Genomic DNA, 19,469 nt, shown 5'->3' on the forward strand with positions numbered 1-19,469 from the left:
AAAAAAAAAAACAAAAAAAAGACCAACTTTCAGGAATAAAGAACTAAAGAAAATAAACAGAACCTAAGGCCCCTGAGCAGCTGAAACAGAGACCATAAAGCTCAGTGATAAAGCTCTTGCACTTTACCCAAAGTGTTCAGGCCTCACTTAGAACCTGCTTAGGACACAATTCTAATGGCAGGGCCTCAGCTGCTTAGAAACTGGCTTCTGACAACAATGGAGTGACTTCCCATTGGGAAGAAAGCAGTAAGAGGAGAGCAGAAACCTCAGATACATGGCGAAACAGTCTGGCATCCCCAGTCAGTGGGGTCAAGCAGCTGACAGTTATAGCCCACAGATCTCTAAAATGTAACAAGGTATGCCAGGAATTTCAACAAGTTTACATTAAAATGGCTTAAAAATGTTTCATCACCCCACGCATCAGCTTCAGCTGTCTGAAAATACAAGAGAAGCTGCTTGCTGAAAATGCAGATGGGAGATAGTATTGTCAGCCCTACCTGCAGCCACCCAACAACAGAGCCTGAGGAGCTGCAGTCTGTATGACATCGCAGAGAGGGACAATGCTCCTTCTTGGGCTCCAGTGATATCATACACAGTGTGGCTCCAGACAGATTTGGGGCCATTTGGGCCTCAGCAATCAGGCCTAGCAGCAAAGTTTGTGGAGCAAGGATGGGCAGGAGTGGGAGGGGAGCCAGTACCGTGGGCCAGGGTCCGGCGGAGCTCCAGGAGACTGCGGAAGGAAAGGGAGGCCACGTGGGGCTTTCCCCAGCGCTCAGTCTCCTCTTCCACGTCCTCCTCAAATTTGATCCAGCGAGCTGTCTCCCGCCACTGAGGCTCCTGATTCTTGTCCAACAGCAACTCGTTTAGCTCCACGAACACCTTGGGGGGAGATGAGAAGGTACTGCAGGGTATAGAGCCAGAGTGGCCCTGAAAATGGCCAGAGATAAGTGCCATCAGGAGGGAGCCAGGGAGCCTGGACAGCATGGTGGGCAGCACACACATCTTATACATAGCCTAGGTCGGACCCTAGATGAGTGACTGGCCCACTCTGAGACTGTTTCCATCATCTGTGAAATGGAAATGATATCCAACTCAAGAGGCCATTATAAGGATTAAAAGAAAAAGCATACACAACACTTAGCATGCTGCTTGACCCACAGTAAGGGCTTGGTAAATAAATTTGCTACACATGAATATAGTGGGGTTTGTATGGTTCTACTTGTATGCATTTAAGAACTGGCAGCCAATTGCAGATGAGTGGTCGCTTCTGAAGGACAATGCCTGACCACGGCAGCAAAGGAAATTTCTCAAATGTGGGGAATGGTCTTGTGCCTGGCAGTATCATGTAATGCAAGCACAACTCATTGCATGCCTCATCATCTCAATAAGAAGGGGAAAAATTACCCTCTGTCAAGAGGTCAGGAGCAGAACCCTGCAGCCTACAATGGGCAGTGTTGCTAAATAACCAAATGACTGGCCAAGTCTCAGCGCCCTAGTTTATGCCTTACGCTACCTATGGTCATCCTCACAGGTTGCTAGGAGGATCAAATGAGTACAGAGCTGATGGGGAGTTGAAAAATGAAGTGCAGGGCCACACAGAGCCACCCTCCAGCCCTTCACATGAGACAAAGGTGTCTCTTCCTAAAACGGTCATGAGATGCACACCAACATCTCAGATGTGAGTCATAATCCTAATGCCCAAGTCAGTAAGCTCAAGATGCATACACTGTGCTCTGTTGCTGTATACAGCCTTCTGAACCACAGCGACAGCCCTGGTGCTACAGACCATTGCTATCTGTGAGGCAGGGGAGCAGCATGGGGAGATGGAGAATTAAAGTAAATGCGTGGTACCTCGTGGGGCTTGTGGGGGGCCCGGGGTCGGGCCCGAGGTGTGGGGCCAGGCTCCCGCCCATCCCGTCCACTCTGTGCTGACCCCTTGGCAGTCTTCCGCACCAAGTGCCGCCGCACCCCAGGAACATCCTCAAACCGGTGACCTATAGGGATAGAGGGTCAAAGTCAGACTTTCCCTCCTCTCGCTCCTTTCCCATCAGTGCTGGGCTGGACCTAGGTCCCAGCACTCACTCTTCATGAGGTCTAGGTCAGCTGTGGCCAGCGTCTGGGCCTCACTCTCATCCGTGGGGACACGGGGCAATAGTGCCTGCTCAGCCCCAGTCATGCTCCCGATGCGCCTCCTCTCCTGAAGGTTGTAGCTGCGATGCCCAGGCTGGCCTTTCGTCAGGGGACGTCCCGCGGCACCGCCATCATCACCACCTGCTGTGCCACTGGCCATGGCGACCACCTCCTCCTCCACGATTCTAGATGGACAATGCAGCTGTGAGCCTGAGGAAGCTGGGCTCTGCCTCTGAGACCCAGGCCCTCCCCACCCCTACTCTTAGAAGGGAAAAGCAAGGATTCTGGAAGCAGACTGCCAGTGTTCGAATCCCTTCTCTTGGCTGTGCAGCCTCAAGGTCACCCAAGGCCCCTTGGAACATCAACTTTCCCTCTACAGCTGGGGCTGAGGCCAGCCTTCCACCGTGTAGGGAGATGAGATTTTTGGAAAAGCCCAGTGTAGGGCATGGCATATAACAGGGACATAGGACACTGCTAGCATTTGTTCCTGTGCCCCTCTGCCCCTCACAAGTACCCCTACCCACAGGACTCAGAGTGTCATAGGGCCACATTTAATCAAGCAGAATAAAGTCCTCCTCTAAAGGCCTTCTCTACTACAGCATCCCTGTGCTGGGGGGAGGGGTTGCCACCTCGGCCTCCATAGACTCCAGCTTCTGCTCCTCTCTTTTTCTCAGCTAACACCCTGCCGTATCATCCATCCCCCTCTCCCAACATCAAGGGCCCCCACAGCTCCAGGCCCACGTCCTCTCCCATGACTCGGCTTCCCTGGCCTCCACCTACTCTTGGTGCCCCTCTGCTGTTCACACTCAGCCCACAAATCCAATCCTTTCCCACTACCAGACCTTCCCTAAAGCCCTCGCCTCTTCCTGGCCACCCAGCACCCACTGTGGACCCGCCCCATCTGTATGACTGTCCAAGAGCGCCTGGTACTCTCAGGGGTAACATGTCCTTCAATTCTTATAGCCCTTCACGCTGCCTGGCACCCAGAAAACAACAGGTCTGTGATAGTAGTGACCTTAAGACTTAGTGCAAAGTCATTTACTCCAGGAAGTCTTCTCTGGCTAGTGCCCCCAAACACCAGTGGCCCCCTGGTACTGACGTTCTGCCCAAACCAGGCTGCAGGATGCATTAACAGTGTTCCAGTGCCATTTCACATGACGGTATTTGGTTTCCAACCAGGGTGGAATGGCAGATCCCCAAGAATAAGAGGGGTCTCCTATTCTCAAATCTGGGGGCCCCAACAGGTGCTGGGAGGTCACAAGCTCAATACTAAGCCAGCTCCCCCTGAGTCCACAGGCAGGGGGACAGGCAGGGGGACAGGCAAGGGGACAGGTAGGAGGTGGGGCACAGCTCAGACAGCAGATCTGTTCCATGCTTGGCTTAACCATATTAGCACATCAATTCACACCAGCCTAATCCCCACAACCACCCAGTGAGAAGGTTCTATTGTGCTTGGCTCCCAGATGAGGAGCCTGGGGGTCAGGGAGTTTAAGTCACTAGCCCAGACAGCTGGTGAGGGCAGGGCTGAGCTCCAACCTTGGTCTAGAGACTGACTCCAAGACTCACACTTTCTCCTGCATCACCACCCTGCCCCAGTGAGGGACACTTGTTGACCAGGATGCACTTACCCAGTCTGGGCCCCGTTGGTGGCTTGAGGAGCTGCCTCTTGGGGCAGTGGGGCAGGGGGAGAAGGACTGGTCCTCTCTGCCTTCCGGTCCATGCCTTCATCCTCTTGGAGAAAAAACTGCAACAGGGACTTGTGTGGGTAGGAGAGGCAGGCCAGGGCCCTGCAGACCTCCCCTCAGAGCCCACGCCTGGCTCACCTGCACTGAAGAGGAAGCTGGGAACGACTGTGGGAGGGCCCGAGCCCCCTCAGCCTCACAGACCTCATCCTCATCTTCCTCTCCTTCCTCAATGGTGGGGGTCTCTCCAGTAGGGGAGGTTCCAGGGCGCTTTCGCTGCTTCCGTCCCGAGCCCTGGGGTGTCTTGCGGCGGCGGGCATCCGGAGGCAGGTGGGTGGACAGAGGGTGATGGATATGGTGGGAAGATTGGCGGTGGTCTGAAGGGAGGAGGGGGACAGAAGGGAAATGGCTGCTGGCAGGCACAGTGTCTCTCCCCTGCCATCCGACCCCTAACCACCATTCCTCCCACTAGAGTCCCAGCCCTTTACTCCTGGGCAGTCAAGCCTGAGCCCCTTGCCTGCCCCCTCCCTTCCCTGCCTGCCCCCTCACACTCAAAGTCTTCCTCCCCATAGCTGCGGCCTGGCTCCTCCCCTCCACGAGACCCGGCCTCCTGTAGGATTTCCTCAAACCGCTCCACGCCCAGGGTGCGGTGAAGTTCATCTTCCTCCTGCTCAGGGAACCCAGGTGTCCCAGGGCCCAAGCTCTCTGGCTCTGGCTGTGAGGAAGAAAAGGGTAGAGAAAACCCATAGGGGCTCAATGGGAATCATGGCCCCAAACCCTAGCTGGCCCAGTGTCAGGGACCCAATGATCCCCAACAACTATCCCCTCTAACATCAGGGACTCAATCTCTTCCCCAATAGCCTGTCCTGGTTCTAAGCTGTGTCTGGACCCTGGCTGTGCTGTGCAATCAGTTCCAGCCAGGTAGATGAGCCCACCCTGGAGGTGGCAGCACTTCTGCACCCTGGGGGCTGGGGGGCACCGTGTGAAGTAAGCAGTTCACAAAGCACCAGTAAAGAACTCCTGTTGGGCGGAGGACAACTGCTGAGCCCAAAAGTAACTTCTGAAGGTGCCCCAGCTAACAGACCTGGAGTAGCTCTCAGCACACACAACCCAGCCCTGCCAAGACAGAAGACTGCACTTCACTCTGACAGGGGAACCCCAATTCAGCCCATAGAGCCCCCTAGGCCCCTGGCTGCTCCCCAGCCCCGCCCCTCACCCCACCCCCACCTGAGTCATCCTGCAGGAGCCCAGCCGACTGCAGCGCTTGTGAGAGCCCAGCCTTGCTGAGCAGCGCTGCCTGGGAAGGCAGCCTTGGTCCACCCCCTCCCCACCACACGGTCTCAACTCAAGGTGCCACCAAATATTTGCTCAAGATCTTCTGGACCTGAAGGGCATCAGGACCTCCAAGGGCAGGGGTAGGCAACCCCCTCCATGGCGGTGCCAGCAGCTAAAGCAGGGAATAGCAGGGGAGGAGGGACGGAGGGAAGGATGGGGCAGGTCTCAAGGGTGAGGTGGGGACAGGACCAGCTGCAGTGGGCAGGGACACTGGATACAAGATGAGAAAGCCAAGGGGCTGGCTTCTCCCTTTTGCCGGAGGATGGTCCCTGCCCAACCCATCTCCCAGCTCCCCAAGCCCTTGTGTCGCTCCCACCAGAAGCAACGCCAGGGAGGAAGGAGGAAGGCCAACATAGGGAGCCAGCCCAGGACGGGGGTTAAGGGGGTGGGGGAGTCATTGGGGGCGAGGACCCCTCACACCTGAGGCCGTAGGAGGAAGTCCATGACTGGCAGGGCTGAACCAGGGAAGGAGAGGGAGGGGACTGGCCTGCGCCCCTTCCCAGTCACGTGCCCGCTGGGCCAAAGTGACCAATAATGGAGCTGATTGTGGCACTGGGGTTAATCATTAGACTCCTTAGGAAACTCAGGAGGGTGCCATGTGGGGCTGTAGCCACATGGGGGCAGGGAGGGGCGGGCCAGGTGGCACGTGGGGCTGAAGGGTGGGGCCAGTTACACTAGTCACTCTGCCCAGAAGCCAGCACTAGCACCAGCACAGACTTGACCTCAGCTTCTAAGGCCAGGTCAGAGAGGGGTCGCTGGGTTAGAGACCCAGGGTCCTCAAGGTTTCTGTGTGGGTCTTCCTTCAGGAAGCAGCGGCAGCTTTCTCCCCAGGACTATGGGTATTTAGGACACCTAAATACCCCCGCCCCCCTTCCTCCCACTGCAATACCCATTTTGCCCCCCAGACCATACTGCATGGTCAGGACACAGATGGCAGCACCCCTCCTAATCCATACCCACATAGGTACCCCTGGTTGGTGAGGACCCTTAGCAGAAGGGGAGTGAGACTAAAGGTCAGGGTTCAACTGACCCTGGGGGCAACACTCACCGTGCAGAAAGAATCTGCCCCCGAGGTGGGGCGCCGGGGGGCGCTGCTCATGGCCAAATCTTAGCCCTTTTCGCTGTCACTGCGGCTTTCAGGGCAACAAGGTGGAGGCATAACCTGGGTAGGGGAGATGCCCAGTCACCATCTGAAAGGGGCCAGGCTGGCAGGGCACCCAGCCAAGGGAAGAAAGAAGCCCGCCTGCCACACAGGTCTCTGCGCTGCTCAGGATCCTCTGGGCTGTGAAGGGCCTTGGAGTGGCCCTTAGAGGCGGCAAGAGTAAAGAGAAGAGTTATTTACAGGAAAAAAAAAGAGAAGAACAAAGAAAAAGGAGAAGACTGGGGTGAAGGGGGCCAAGAAGGGCCAAGAGACTGGGCAGAAGAGGGAGGAGGAGAGAAAAGGTGGGAGAGGCTGCAAAAAAAAAATGAGGAAGAAAGGAGTCAAGGCCCAGTCTTGGAGAGAAAGCAACAGAGACTGGGGAGGGTGTGATAAAGAACAGAGGGAGAAGGGGAGTGAAGGCCAAGACAGAAACAGGAACCATGCCCTAGGTGGCACCGGAGGTGGGCCTAAGACTAGAGAGGGGTGTGGTGGGAAGAGTGAGACACCCCATGGAGTGAGCAAGGAAGAGGGAGCAAGAGAACTCTGGGATGAGTCCAATATGTCAAGCCAGAGGGCAGCCGCAGGGAAGGGTAGCCCTGTCCCCAATGCAGGCCAGGCAGGAAGACTCCCCAGGTGCATGTTGGGGGGTAGGCAGGAGAGAGTTAGACCCCCTGGGTGAAGGGCAGGAAACCAACCCCACTCACTCAGTAGGAGGGAGGAAGGGACAGAAAATGGGCACAGGCCAGGCAAACGTTTATAATGGGGGAGGGGCGTGTGATGGGTACTGAGGGAGTGGGCACAAGAGCTCTGAGGTTCCTACCCTGAGGGGCAGTCTGTCCCCTCCCTAGCCTGGGGCCAGGAAAATCTGAGTGGCAGGGCTGCCACCTCCTGACCGTGACTGTAGTGAAGGCTGGGGAGGACACTGTGTATGCTGGGGGGCAAAAGGGGAGCTGCAGGGCTGAAACCTAATTGGTGCAAATTGGGGGACCCATTCCTAGTGAAGGCAGCACAAAGGGGATACCCAAGGCATCCTGAAGGAAGCTCCCCAGTGTGCTAGGGAGTCAGGGCTGCCCAACTTAGGGGTGAGACAGGTCAGTGTAGGATCAAATGATAAAGGCTTGGGGGGTCAGCCCAGAGTGGGGAGCCTGGGTGACACATTCCTGGCAAGCACTTCAACTCAGCTGACCACTCTCTTCATCCTCCCCAGCAGGCCTTCAGCCAGGGCAATCCCGTGGGAGCTGGGGGGCCCACTCTGGAATGGGTGTGGAGAATCAGTCCGGAGCACCTGCAGGTGCCCACTCCCACCTCCAAGCTGTGCCCTCAACGTACTCCGCTGCCATTCCCTCCTTTTATTCACGCCACTCCACCCCTCCCCCGCTGTCCCAGAACACAAAGCAGCTTCTGTCCAGAGCATCGCGCCGATAATCCGAGTGGGGGCACATTCCGGGACCAGCCCCGACCGGCCCGGAGGATTAGCCTTTTTTCCCCCTGCCCAAGGGATTAGCACCTCGGACCCCTACTAGGGCATTAACCACCTCCCAAGTGAATTCGTACATTCCACAGCTCTTGGATGTGGGGCTGGAGGGGGAGGGAGGGAAGGAGGGAGAGTAAATTTCTGGATTTCAGAGATTTCAGACAACGCCGTCCCCAAATCCAGTATAGAATTCCCCACCCAGGCAAACCGGACCCCGAGATTCAGTCAGGTCCAACTCTCTGGGCTCTTCTTTTTCATATCCACCCAGATGCTCCCTCTTCTGCCTGACCTCTTGTCCCGATCTGACCCGCCACTCCCCTTTCCCGGCTCGCCTCCCAGCCCGGAGTTTGGGGGCGGAGGGCCCCGGCAACCCCCAGGCGGAGCGCCCAGACAAAACTAAGGGGCAGTGCAGCTGGGTCGCAGGAGAGGGGAATTGCCTGGAGACTGCCTGGATTGGGAAGGCCGGTGGCGCCTCCCTGAGACTACTCCCTCCTGGTGGCAGGGGGCGCGGCACCCTGGCTTTAAGAACTCTTAAGAAGCGGACCCCGGAATGCCCGCTTCCAACCAGCATCCACTTGCCTCGAGGTCCGTCTCCCCAAGACCTCGATTCCCCGCGCCCCAGTCTCCGCCCTTTCCTCCACTTCCACTCCCTCCGCACGAGTCCCGAGTCCCCCCCCTCCTCCCCCTCCCTTCCTCCCTCCGCAGCTCTGGCCCTCCCCCGCCACCACCTCTCCGCTTACCCGCTTGGTCTGGACTTCACGCCCGGGGGTCTCGGGGGTCTCTCCCCGTCCACCGGCGCCCTCGCGCGCTCCCGACGACTCCCCCGTGCCCACCCTGGGGCGCGCCCCTGCCGCTCCCAACTTCTCCCAACTCAACTTTCCCCCGCGCCGCGGGCAAGCCAGCCCCCTGCGTGCGCGCCCCCCGGCGCACCGTGCGCGGTCCCGGCAGAGCGGGTCGGGAGGCGGGGAGCGGGGGCCGAAACCAGGGCCGTGGCGGGGGCGCGCTTCCAGGCACTGCTTAGCACCCCGGGGCCGTTCCAGCGGCCAGTTGCCACCTCCCTGAGAGGCTGCCACCACGGGGTTCCCCAGAGAGGGCTCAGGCGTCCCCGGGACGCCGTCTCTTGGCTCCATTAGGCACCTCTGGGCTGAAAGGAGCCCACCTCACGCGGGGAATCCCATGCAGGAAAACGCAGGCACTAGGATCGCTAGGAAATTCGGGGCAAAAGAAGTTGAAATAGAAATGCATTAGGACCAAGATTCTCTGGCACCCCGCCCCTGCCCAGATACCTCCAAGAGAGACCCTGTCTTTGTCTAGGGTACGAGGTGGCAAGTGAGAGGGGGTGATAGCGTGGAGGTTGGCTGCCGGTTATCTTCAGCTGACCTAGGGGAGACAACTTGTTAGGCACCCCCCACTTTCTAAGAGAGACAGATTCCCTGGGATGGCCTGGTTCCTAGGCTCTGTTACTTGCACACTGAGTTAAACCCTGTTCATAGCCATCACCTATTATTTAAAGACTTTTGTGTGTTTTCCCAACTAAGTTATAAATTGTTACAGATAGCACTTTTTTTTTTAGCCTGCCAAATACGTAAGGCACAGCATTGCATACGCAAGAGCATTCAGATATGAACGAGTTAATTAAATGTTTAGCACCAAATGTGGTTTCAGGGCTGAGGAGTGCTGTTTAGAGTCATTTTTGCCCAGTTCACAGCCCTCAAGAATGCAATCATGAGACGATTAGAGAGCAGCACAAGAAAATCTATAATCAACTCCTTTCAGGAATGAGGTAAGGGCTGCTCCAAGTGTACTATCCGTCTGTGGTCATGTCTGTTGAGGGGGGTAACCAGCCTGCCGGCCCTCGTTCCTCGACCACACCCTGACAGACTCCAGTATCCCTGCTCTGGAGACTGAGATCTGGCGGGACCCCTAGGGCTCCAGCCAGTCGTCTTGGCAGCCGCGGGTAAAGTGGCTAGTCTTATGGGCTCCAGCAGAGAGAGGGGTCTTTGGCGTGTTTCCCCCTCCTCAAATCCAGCCTCAAATGGGCACACCTGCCTCTCTTTCCAGCCCTGTGGTCAGCTGCCCCTGTGAAGTCCTCAGCTGCAAGACATTCCTCAGAGCTATTCCACAATCAATCCTGGGGTCAACCAGGTGAGGTCTGGAGAGAGGTGAAAACCGGTACCGACGACTCCCCCGTGCCCAACCTGGGGGAGTCAGGGACGGGGTCGCTGGGAACTCAATACCACCAATCGGGTCAGAGCCGGGCCACTGAGGCCCAGGATTTAGGCCGCCAAACTCCAAACCAAGAGCGCCCCACTCCCACCCCGCTGCATTCTGGAACGCGTAGTCCCGGAGCGGCCCTTTTCGGGAGCACGGAAAAAGAGTAACAAGAGCAGGGCACACTGGGAACCACGGCGCCAATGCGGGGACCCCTGGAAAGCGGATACGCGATGCTTCCTGGGATTTGAAGTCCAGGGTTTGCCTCTGCTGTGGAACCAGAGCCCCGGAGTCGAGTGCGGCAGAGCTCCTAGGCACGGCCTGCTGGGGGTTGTAGTCTTCTCGGCCGCAGTCCCGGGCGTTACTCGGAGAGCTGGCCGTCCTAGGACTACAAGCCCCAGAAGCCCTTGCGCAGGCTGGGGGGCGGGGCGGGATGGAGGCAGGGGTGCCACCTCCTCTGCAACGCCGGGGCCGGAGTGTTAGAACCGAGGGCCCGCAGGGGTCCCTGCGGCCGCCAAGATGCAGAAATACGAGAAACTGGAGAAGATTGGAGAAGGTAATGGAACCAGGAGATGTTTCTGCAAGATCTTCTGTAGACCTTTCGGCATTCCTTGCAGCCCTGGCTCCCCTACCATCAGCAAAAGCTGCAGGCTTAGACCTCAGCGCTGGCCACAGTCCTGGACCGGAGCTCAGCACTTGGTGCAGACACCAGTCTTCCCCACGTAGCATTTCCCGCAGACTCCCACTTCCAACCTTAGCGCTCCCTGTAGAACCAACCTCTCGACCGCGGCACTTCCTGCATTTCCCATCCCAGTCTCAGTACCAATTGCACAACCTCACCCCACCCCTCAGCCAGTGTTCTCCCTGCAGACCTCCAATCTCAGCATTTCTGCAGGCCCTCGAGTCCTCTTCCAGGCCAGTCTTCATTTTTTCCAGAATCTCCGAGCATCGCTTTCGTTATTGACATTCTTACCCTGACAGCCCAGACTCCTGTCCAGACCCTTGACAGGCATCTTCTCTCTCCTGCCTACTTCCCACATCCTCACTAGAAGCTCTTTCAAGCCTGGGGCTTTCACCGTGAATCCCTTCCTTTGTACACCCAGGAGGCACATCCCTTCCTTCTGAGGTGGAGGAGGTGCCCCATCCTTTCCCTCACCCCTGACCTCCTCCCCTAGGCACCTATGGAACAGTGTTCAAGGCCAAAAACCGGGAGACTCATGAGATTGTGGCTCTGAAACGGGTGAGGCTGGATGACGATGATGAGGTAGGCCTGAGGACGGGGTCAGGGAAGTGGTTGAGGGTAGGGCTGCCTGGGATCTGACTGTTGCCCACTCGGTTCCCTCACACATGTAGGGTGTTCCGAGTTCTGCCCTCCGGGAGATCTGCTTACTCAAGGAGCTGAAGCACAAGAACATTGTCAGGTGTGTAAAGGCAGGGCTGTCCTTGCCCACATAGCTGGTGGGAAGAGGTGGGGGCTTCGGCACGGGCTGGGCTAATGTTGGGATGTGAGGAAACTTGAGCCCTTCCTTTCCCCTAGGCTTCATGACGTCCTGCATAGTGACAAGAAGCTGACTTTGGTTTTCGAGTTCTGTGATCAGGTGAAGGGAGAGCTGGAGGAATAGTAGTGTTGGGAAGGTGTAGGGGCCCAGACTGAGGTTAAACTCTGTCTCATTCTCCTACCCCATTCCATTTTAGGACCTGAAGAAGTATTTTGACAGCTGTAATGGTGACCTGGATCCTGAGATTGTAAAGGTGAGGAGAGTGGTGTCCAGGGGACTCCTCGAGGCTGGGGTTGTAGTCTATATTCATTCCAAGCCCTCTTTGAGCACCAAGTTTGGGCCCTGAAAAGGGACACTTTGAGGTGTCAGAGAATGAGAAACCATTTCTGCCCTCCAGTAGCCTCTGATCTTAGCAAGTATAGTCATGTGACCTGAAGAAACAACACTAAAATCAATGACCCTTTACACTTGACAGGCGAGAAAGTAAGGCTCAGAGTCATATGGGCATTCATTCTGCAGACACTGAGTGCATCTCTGTGTGCCAGGCACTCTTCTAGGCCCAAGACCCAAGTGCCTTGATTCAGGTTCCCAGGGAGCCAGGTTCCAAATAATGCTATAACACATAGTTTATGGTGAGGTGACAAGAGTGTGCTCAGACACAGCCAGCTAAGGGAGGTCAGGATGGGCTGGGAAGGCAAGAAGACCCATTAGATTGTAAGGTCCAGAAAGGTAGGAAACAAGGCCAACTTGTTCACTGTTGTACTTTGAGTACTGGGCACAGTGTAAGCAAGTCCTGAACAGTGAGTGAATGGTGTCATATTGATCTGAGGTATGACAGGTGGATGGGGGTGAAGCGAGGCAGAGGATGAAGGAGGTGACCCACCCTTGGGCACAGCAGCAATACCAGGGTGTCTGACTCTGATCTCTCTGCTCCCTTCCCCAGTCATTCCTCTTCCAGTTGCTAAAAGGCTTGGGATTCTGTCATAGCCGCAACGTGCTACACAGGGACCTAAAGCCCCAGAACCTGCTAATAAACAGGGTACTTCTCAAGGGAGAAGGTGGGAGATGGGGGAGGCTGGAGCCAGGGCCTGGGAGTGCTAAGGGTACAGAGCCTAGCAGGAGGGAGGTGAAGCCTGCACTAACTGCTAAGGCCTCTTCTCCCCTTCCCATTCCCCTCAGAATGGGGAGCTGAAGTTGGCTGACTTTGGGCTTGCTCGAGCCTTCGGGATCCCTGTTCGCTGTTACTCAGCTGAGGTGACTAGAAAGTGGGCTGTGGGTTGAGGGAGGGAGTCCCTCAGCTCCTACCAGGACCCAAAGCAGCATTCTCCTCTCCTGTCTGAGTTTCTGCCTCCAACCTCCTCCTCCACCCTCTAAGGGGGAGGGGGTCCCTGTGGGTGGGGTCTCTTCCAGGTGGTCACACTGTGGTACCGCCCACCTGACGTCCTCTTTGGGGCCAAACTGTACTCCACCTCTATTGACATGTGGTCAGCCGGCTGCATCTTTGCAGGTGATACTCTGGGGCTTTGCAGAAGCACTTTGCCTTCCATTTGGGTTGACAGGCAGGAACTGGAGGTTCTCATCTGGGAGCAGGGAGTAGGACCTTGGGCTGGGGATGGAAGGTGTGGGGGTACCTGGGAGTGAGGGGCCTTAGTCCCCTCTTTCCCCCAGAGCTGGCCAACGCTGGGCGGCCTCTTTTCCCTGGCAATGATGTCGATGACCAGCTGAAGAGGATCTTCCGATATCCTTCCATTTCCCTTCCCCTCAAGCCCTCTGGAAGGAGGCTGACCTGTGGAGCATGCCCCACAGGGGGTGAGGGTGGGATGGCCTTGGGCCAGGATGGTGGGGTCTGCAGGGATCCTCCTGAGGGCAAGGCAGGGGCAGCAGGGGTGCTGGACAACCGCCTATAGACAAGCAGTGCACTCCTCCAGATGAGCCATGAATAATTAAATTAGGGTGTAGCAGACAGAGTTTTGTGAGAGTGGAGTCAGAACTGGTTTGCTAGGACTGGACTTCAGGACTCAAGCTAGGTGAGGGAAGCTGGTGGGGCCACGTGGGGGGCTCACCTCTGCCACAGCTGAGGAGAAAGAAATGGATAAGAGGAGGCTGTGGTGGGTGAGGAATGCCCCCTAGGAGGGGAAGAGCCCCTCACCCTCCCCTAAAGTTGCAGACATTGCCGTCTCCATGAATGATCCTTGACCTGGTAGACACACTTCTGGGGACACCAACTGAGGAACAGTGGCCTGCCATGACCAAGCTGCCTGACTATAAGGTGTGATGGGTGGGAGGAGCATAGTTTATCAGGGTCCCTGTTCTTTCATGTTCCTAGCAGCCTACACACCCCCATGCCCCTGGTCTGCTTCTCCCTGCCTCTCCACAGCCCTACCCGATGTACCCAGCTACAACATCGCTGGTGAATGTTGTGCCCAAGCTCAATGCCACAGGGAGGGACCTGCTGCAGGTAAGTGACCAGAAGTAGCAGGTGGGGGTTCAGACACTTGTCCAGGGGAACTAGACAAAGGCAGGCTTCTGGGCAGCTGACCTGTCCTGAACCTGCCACCACTTTTTCCTCCCTGACTCCAGAATCTTCTGAAGTGTAACCCTGTGCAGCGCATCTCAGCAGAAGAGGCCCTGCAGCACCCCTACTTCTCTGACTTCTGCCCCCCCTAGGCACCAGGACTGCTGGCCGCCAGGCTGGAGCCTGGCCTTGTTTGAGCCCCCTCCTGGGAGGGGCGGGCCAGTGGGGATACAGCTCAGATGCTGAGTTCCAGCTGTGCTGGGCCTGGGCAGGGTGGAGGTGCCTAAGCCGATGTTTGTCACTCCCTCTGTGGACTTTATTTAATTTCATAAATTGGCTCCTTTCCCACAGTCTGGCTGATGTGATGGTCCAGTGACTGCAGGGGTGTGGACTGGGGTCTCTGCTTTGCAGCCCTGCCTCCCCAGCTCAAACCAACCCAACGGTCCTCAGACTGGGAGATGGAAGCCACTACACCCCTCACTGCTGGGGTCAGGACAGCCTGGCCTTGTGCACATGTGCTTGTGCACACCCTTTCCTTTCTCTGCCCAGATGGGTGGTGGCCAGCATTTGAGAGCAAGGGAGGGCTTCCCCCAGAATGGGAAAGAAAGGGCCTCTCCTTGTGGTTCTCCATATCCCATGTGGACATTCTTTTCCCTTTCCTCCCCATGTCCCCATACCCAGGCTGCAGGCTAGGAAAGACTTAAAGCATTAGGAACACCCCCCACACACTCCCTGTTTGCCAATTTTCCAATGTGTAGGGTGCAGTCAGAGAAAGGGAAATTGAGCCTATGGCTGGGTGTTGGTGCACCCTTACTGGCAGGAGGGGGAAGGAAGGGCTCACCCCACCCCCACGGTCTTAAGCTGGGGCCTTCGGTTTTTGTGGGGAGGCTGGGAAAGCAAGAATCATTCCCATGAACAGGCTGTGTGCCATGCTTGGTCCCAAATGTAAGAAAGGGAGCCTTGATATTCTGAGGCAGGAAAACAGCTGTAGTCTGGGGAGTGGAATGGCTTCTTTGTCCTCTCACTACCCCCACTTCTTGCCAGGCTCTGGATCAGAGCTTTCTTCCAGCCTCACGGCCACTGTGTGATCACTACCTGCTACCAGCTCCTGTCCTCACTCCTAAGTTCTGGGCTTGGATGGAGCCTGTCCTTCCTTCTCTCTGTGATATCAATGTGATAGATTCCTTCACACCAAGGTGCCAGTGACTGATCTCTGCAGCAGATTCATGGGGTTAGCTGGGGCCCAGCCTCTCTTTTCAGAAGCCATATGTAGCCAGATGATGGCTGGCAGAAGACTTCCTGTGCCTGCGTAGGGCTGACCTGGGCCTGACTCATTTCCTGCCTATGAAAGGAACACCTGAGGCTGATGCATTAGAACTTTATTTGGGGTGAAGATGGCAAAGCTCTGTGCAGGCTGGGCATGTCCAGGATGTCAAGGCGTGGCCCTAAGGACATAGCAGGTCTAGAGCCGAGTGACAAGGTAGCAGGTGCGGTGGGAGGTAGAAAGACTCTTGGTGACAGCACATGGTGGGGTGGGAGGCCTGTGGAACAGACCACAGTGCTGGGGCCAGAGGCCTTCACACCTGCTATCTTGGTCTGCCCCTGTCCTCTTGGACTTGAATTTCATCCCTACATTGGACTTGCCCCTCCTCCCTTGGCCTTTGGGGGCCATGTTGCATTACCTAGGGCCCAGGCTGAGGTGGGGAACTTGGGTTGCATGGCTGCCCATCCCTTCCTGAAGCTGTGGGAGGAGGAGAGAAGAGGGTCAGAAGTGAGAGGGTTCCTCTTCCCAGGGACCGGCCAAGATCACTGCACACCCCTTCCCTGCTTTTCTGTTTTTCCTCATGAAGTAGGGAGGATGTTTTAGGTTTCAGGGAGGGGCCTAGCACCGGGCTGTAAGTCTGGGAAGGCTGTTACCAGGTTGGTGTTGGAGTGCCTTTGGGAGCGCCTTCGGTTCCAGAAATAACCCAGGACCCTGTCTCGGAACACCTGGAGGCAAGCAGCAGCAGGAGGTGGCCAGTGCACACCTTCCAAGGATCCTAGTGGTGGACCCCTCCCCTGCCCGGGCTGGGGCTCTGGCCCACCTCACAGAGGTAGTCTAGGATCTCAAGGATGGTGAGCAGGCTAGCCCCGATGAACAGCCCCATCTGGCCCCCAATGTCGCCTGTGGAGACAGTCAGCTTTCAACTCAGCCACCTGCCCAGCCCACACCTCCCTAGCCTCGGCACTCTGCACACCGAGCAGTGCCGACATTTCATATGCCTTCTTCTGCTCCACCGTCTCGTAGTTGAGGGCTTCAAAGAAGATGTCCAGGACCAGCACGTTCTCCCTGAAGGGGGGGAAAAAAAGGCCTCGGATGTTCGCTGGACAACCTTTGGTGCCAAGAAGCCCGTGCGGATACTCTGGTCCTCCCAAGAACCCTGGGAGAGGCATCAACAACCCTGGGAGGAAGGGTTAAGCAAGCAGCTGGTGCAGAGGCGCAGCGCCCATGCAGCCGCGGAGACCGGTGTCCAGCCCGGGCTGTGCGCACGAGAGAGAGCTCGGGTCCAGCCCGCACACCCCGCTGGGATCCCCTCCGCCTGCTCCGAAGCCTCCAGCCCCACCCGGCTCACTCGATGTAGGCCTCGCTGCGGTTGAATTTCCGGGCGAGGTAGCGGGAGGCGGCACGGCTCGGAATCCGCACCATGGAGAGCTCCTTGGCGTAGCGTGTGCTGGCGCAGGGGTTGGGGCAGGCGCACACGTCCTTCCGCTGCACGGCACCTGCGGGTACAGGCCTGGTCAGCGCAGCCGGTCCGGGGACTCTGGGTCGAAGGCCGAGCCGGTGCGGAAGACGAGGTGGGAGAGGCTCGTCCCTTACCCAGGGCTGTGCTGGCGCAGTTCTTATGCTGCTGGGGGCTGCACACTGGAGCGCCGCCTGAGGCGGGGAGGAAAGGAAATGACTTCAGGAGAGGCTGAGTGGCCAGGATCAACACACATACACTGACTCCTCTTGGCCCCTTACCAGGCATGTGCATCATTCGACAGCCACACTTCCGAGCCACATAGCGGGTCTCACAGACCAGGCGACACCCCGTTAGGGTATAAGGAGGGCTGGGCCTGATGCTGGTGCTGGGGTGACCCAGAGGATCAGAGGGCTCTGGCTCAAAGTCAGGGTCCAGAGACACGGAACTGCAGTCACCCCAGGGAGGTGGCAGGAATCTCAACTGTGGAGGGACAGGTTAAGGAGTCCTGGGTGGGGGCCTGGACAGGTCTGGGACACAGAGTTGAAGGTCTGTGGGGTTGGGGGGCCGATGGGCTGGACAGCTTGGGAATGGAGGTTTTGAGGTCCAGGTGAGGATACTTGCTGCTGCTGGCAGGACACAAAAGTCTGGTAGCCAGGGGCCACCCCGAAGCCTAGCTGGTCGATCAGGGGCGGCTCCTCCTGGCTGTGAATCTGGACTCGGATCCCCACTTCAAACAGGTTCTCCTCTGTGGGACAGGGGCCTTTGAGGCCTAAGACTCCTCCCTCCCCCACAGGCAGTCTTGCCTCCCCATTCAGGCAAGAACCCCCTGCAACCCTCTCTCCTCAGGATGGGGAGGAGCCTATCCTGCCCCTTTTCACAGGGAAGGACACTCCTTGGCCCCTCCCTGGCCTCCTCTCTTCTTCCCCTAAGCTTTTGCACTCCATCTGTGTTCCCCCCAGCCTGCATGTGTCCCTCCCCATGGGCAGATCCCCTCCCCCTCACGTGTGCTCTGTACCCATGTCCCCCAACACAGCCAGACCCCCCCACTTCACATATGTGCTCCATACCCATGTCCCTCCACATAGGCAGATACTCCTCCTGCTGCACATCCAGCATGACCTCCAGCCCATTACCGGCACCACCCTTGGTGGTGGTGAGCAGCTCTGCCCCGTCAATGCCAGAGTTAAAGGTGTAACACTGCCCCATCCTGGTGAAGATCTAGGGGTGGGCAGACAGGGCAATAGCCCTCTCTCCCAGGCAAGCATGCAAGTTGTGGGATGCTTTATTCATGCTTTATTCAGGTCTCTTATTTGAACAGTGCAGCCCAAATCTCAATGCCTCTTACCACACCCTCCCCTGGAGCACATATAGTTGGATCCTTTGGTAGCCCATCCCTCCAACTCATCCACTCCCCACCTCTCTACAAAGCCCATGGCACAACCCAGAGGGCAAGTGTTCTCTGAGTACTGGGGTGAGAGGAGATGGGTCCCACCCTCCACTGGGGCTGGCACAATACTCAAAAGGGAGAGGGGAAAGCAAGGCCCCTTGCACTGGCAGGGAGAGAGGTCTACTGCTCTAGAACAATCCCACTAGGAGACCACTGCCTGCCCCAGAAGTAGGGTCTCCACAGGCCTGACCATGGGCCTGAAGCCAGGCTGGGGCTTGTCCCTCCCTCAGAGGACTGCTTCCTGGGCTGAACAGAATGGCACAGAGACTGGGAAGCCATGGCCTCTGTGGGCCAAGGAAGGGAAACCCTGGGCATATATGTTAGGGTTCCCTGGCTTTGGGGCAGGCTGAGCAGGACAGACAGGGTGGTCAGCTCACCGTAGTGAAGTTCTCTGGCCCACATGGTTGACCACGGTAGCTGCAGTCCAGCAGCATGTCCTCCAAGGCATGCCCAGCACGGGTGTAGAGCTGCGCCATGTCGAAGGTGGGACTGGGCATGAAGCCGGGTGGTGCAGGAGGCTGACCCAGGGCGCGCAGGAAGGCTGTGTGCTCGGCGGGGTCTAGGCCCAGTAGTGCCGGCCCAGCCCAGTGCAGGTCATTGGGTGTGAGGTGTGAGCGGCGCAGTGGGTTGATGTTGCACAGGGTGACAGCTGGAAAGGTGAGCTGGCGGCTTTCTCGCTCTTCCAGGGCTGTCTGGTGGTGGAATTCCCGGTAGTAGCGCACCCTCCCAGCCACCTGGTAGAGGAAGGCAGACACCGACAGGAGCACGGCCACGGCCCACAGGGCCCGGCGCACGGTCAGGCCACCAGGCCCAAAAACATGGCCCAGCCCGTGCAGCGTGCAGCTGCTGGCAAACACACAGATGTCTGAGGTTGACTTCCTGGTTTCCTCTGGCCCTGGGGGCTTCATGGCCAGAACCTGGAGAAAGCCACTGCAAGGGCTGGGGGCAGGTAACCAGCTACAGGGTATTGGAAAGAGAGAGAGGGTGGGTGGGAGGGCTGAGATAGGATTATCGTGGCCAGACAGGGGCCACTGCAGGTAAGGCAAGGGGAGGAGAGGAGAGGAGTGAATGGGAGAGGAGCCAAGGGTGCAAGGTGGGAGGTGCTGGCCTGTGGGCTTGGAGGAGGTGACCCGGCCGGTCCAGCTGGGTCTTCCCCAGGAACAGGCAGTAGCTCCGTTGGGCCAAGCACTGGGCTGGGGGCTCCGCAGCCAAGGCCAAGTGGGGTGCAGTCAGCCGTGGCAGCCAGGGTCTGCAGCAGTGCTGAGCTGAGCTACTGCAGAGGATTGAGTTTCAGCAGCAAGGGGGGCAAGGG

General features: G+C 57.5%; 3 protein-coding genes across 6 annotated transcripts in view; 1 reads left to right on the forward strand and 2 right to left on the reverse strand.

Annotated features, from left to right (window-relative positions):
- SLC4A2 (solute carrier family 4 member 2) overlaps nucleotides 1–8,695 on the reverse strand; it is a 15,049-nt gene extending 6,354 nt beyond the window's left edge. Inside the window, exons 1-8 of the mRNA XM_003792045.1 lie at nucleotides 8,503–8,695; nucleotides 6,196–6,309; nucleotides 4,362–4,527; nucleotides 3,954–4,189; nucleotides 3,759–3,874; nucleotides 2,083–2,315; nucleotides 1,852–1,994; nucleotides 699–879 (exon numbers count right to left, since the gene is read on the reverse strand). Of these exons, the coding sequence (XP_003792093.1) occupies nucleotides 699–879; nucleotides 1,852–1,994; nucleotides 2,083–2,315; nucleotides 3,759–3,874; nucleotides 3,954–4,189; nucleotides 4,362–4,527; nucleotides 6,196–6,246 (1,126 nt within the window). The 5' untranslated portion in view covers nucleotides 6,247–6,309; nucleotides 8,503–8,695. The remainder of the gene's footprint in view (nucleotides 1–698; nucleotides 880–1,851; nucleotides 1,995–2,082; nucleotides 2,316–3,758; nucleotides 3,875–3,953; nucleotides 4,190–4,361; nucleotides 4,528–6,195; nucleotides 6,310–8,502) is intronic.
- The window catches only part of CDK5 (cyclin dependent kinase 5), a 16,929-nt gene extending 2,589 nt beyond the window's left edge, over nucleotides 1–14,340 (forward strand). The window contains exons 2-13 of one of the 2 annotated variants that reach the window (XM_023514452.1): nucleotides 10,451–10,529; nucleotides 11,149–11,237; nucleotides 11,327–11,394; nucleotides 11,511–11,571; nucleotides 11,669–11,725; nucleotides 12,416–12,511; nucleotides 12,652–12,726; nucleotides 12,883–12,979; nucleotides 13,141–13,210; nucleotides 13,681–13,741; nucleotides 13,850–13,930; nucleotides 14,053–14,337. In XM_023514452.1, coding sequence (XP_023370220.1) covers nucleotides 10,493–10,529; nucleotides 11,149–11,237; nucleotides 11,327–11,394; nucleotides 11,511–11,571; nucleotides 11,669–11,725; nucleotides 12,416–12,511; nucleotides 12,652–12,726; nucleotides 12,883–12,979; nucleotides 13,141–13,210; nucleotides 13,681–13,741; nucleotides 13,850–13,930; nucleotides 14,053–14,139 — 879 coding nt within the window. In that variant the 5' untranslated portion in view covers nucleotides 10,451–10,492 and the 3' untranslated portion in view covers nucleotides 14,140–14,337. Of the gene's footprint in view, nucleotides 1–10,372; nucleotides 10,530–11,148; nucleotides 11,238–11,326; nucleotides 11,395–11,510; nucleotides 11,572–11,668; nucleotides 11,726–12,415; nucleotides 12,512–12,651; nucleotides 12,727–12,882; nucleotides 12,980–13,140; nucleotides 13,211–13,680; nucleotides 13,742–13,849; nucleotides 13,931–14,052 lie in introns of those variants that run through there. The other variant, XM_003792048.1, reaches the window with a different exon arrangement.
- Nucleotides 14,341–15,351: 1,011 nt separating this feature from the next.
- Nucleotides 15,352–19,069, reverse strand: ASIC3 (acid sensing ion channel subunit 3). Of its 3 annotated transcripts, none has more exons than XM_003792047.2 (11): nucleotides 18,535–19,069; nucleotides 17,778–17,928; nucleotides 17,328–17,455; nucleotides 16,989–17,190; nucleotides 16,845–16,901; nucleotides 16,600–16,747; nucleotides 16,225–16,316; nucleotides 16,072–16,151; nucleotides 15,905–15,976; nucleotides 15,670–15,728; nucleotides 15,352–15,528 (listed from the first exon to the last, which is right to left on the reverse strand). In XM_003792047.2, the coding sequence occupies exons 1-11, from the start codon at nucleotides 19,063–19,065 to the stop codon at nucleotides 15,450–15,452; spliced, it is 1,599 nt and encodes a 532-aa protein (XP_003792095.1). In that variant the 5' UTR covers nucleotides 19,066–19,069; the 3' UTR covers nucleotides 15,352–15,449. The 3 variants fall into 3 exon arrangements, with proteins under 3 accessions (XP_003792095.1, XP_012661953.1, XP_012661954.1); XM_012806499.1 differs by having other exon boundaries at nucleotides 15,352–15,548; nucleotides 18,535–19,065; XM_012806500.1 differs by lacking the exon at nucleotides 15,670–15,728 and having other exon boundaries at nucleotides 18,535–19,065.
- Between the last annotated feature and the right edge of the window lie 400 nt (nucleotides 19,070–19,469).

The sequence above is a fragment of the Otolemur garnettii genome, unplaced genomic scaffold, assembly GCF_000181295.1.
Source record: "Otolemur garnettii isolate 467f Iridium unplaced genomic scaffold, OtoGar3 scaffold00053, whole genome shotgun sequence".
Classification (NCBI taxonomy): Eukaryota; Metazoa; Chordata; class Mammalia; order Primates; family Galagidae; genus Otolemur; species Otolemur garnettii.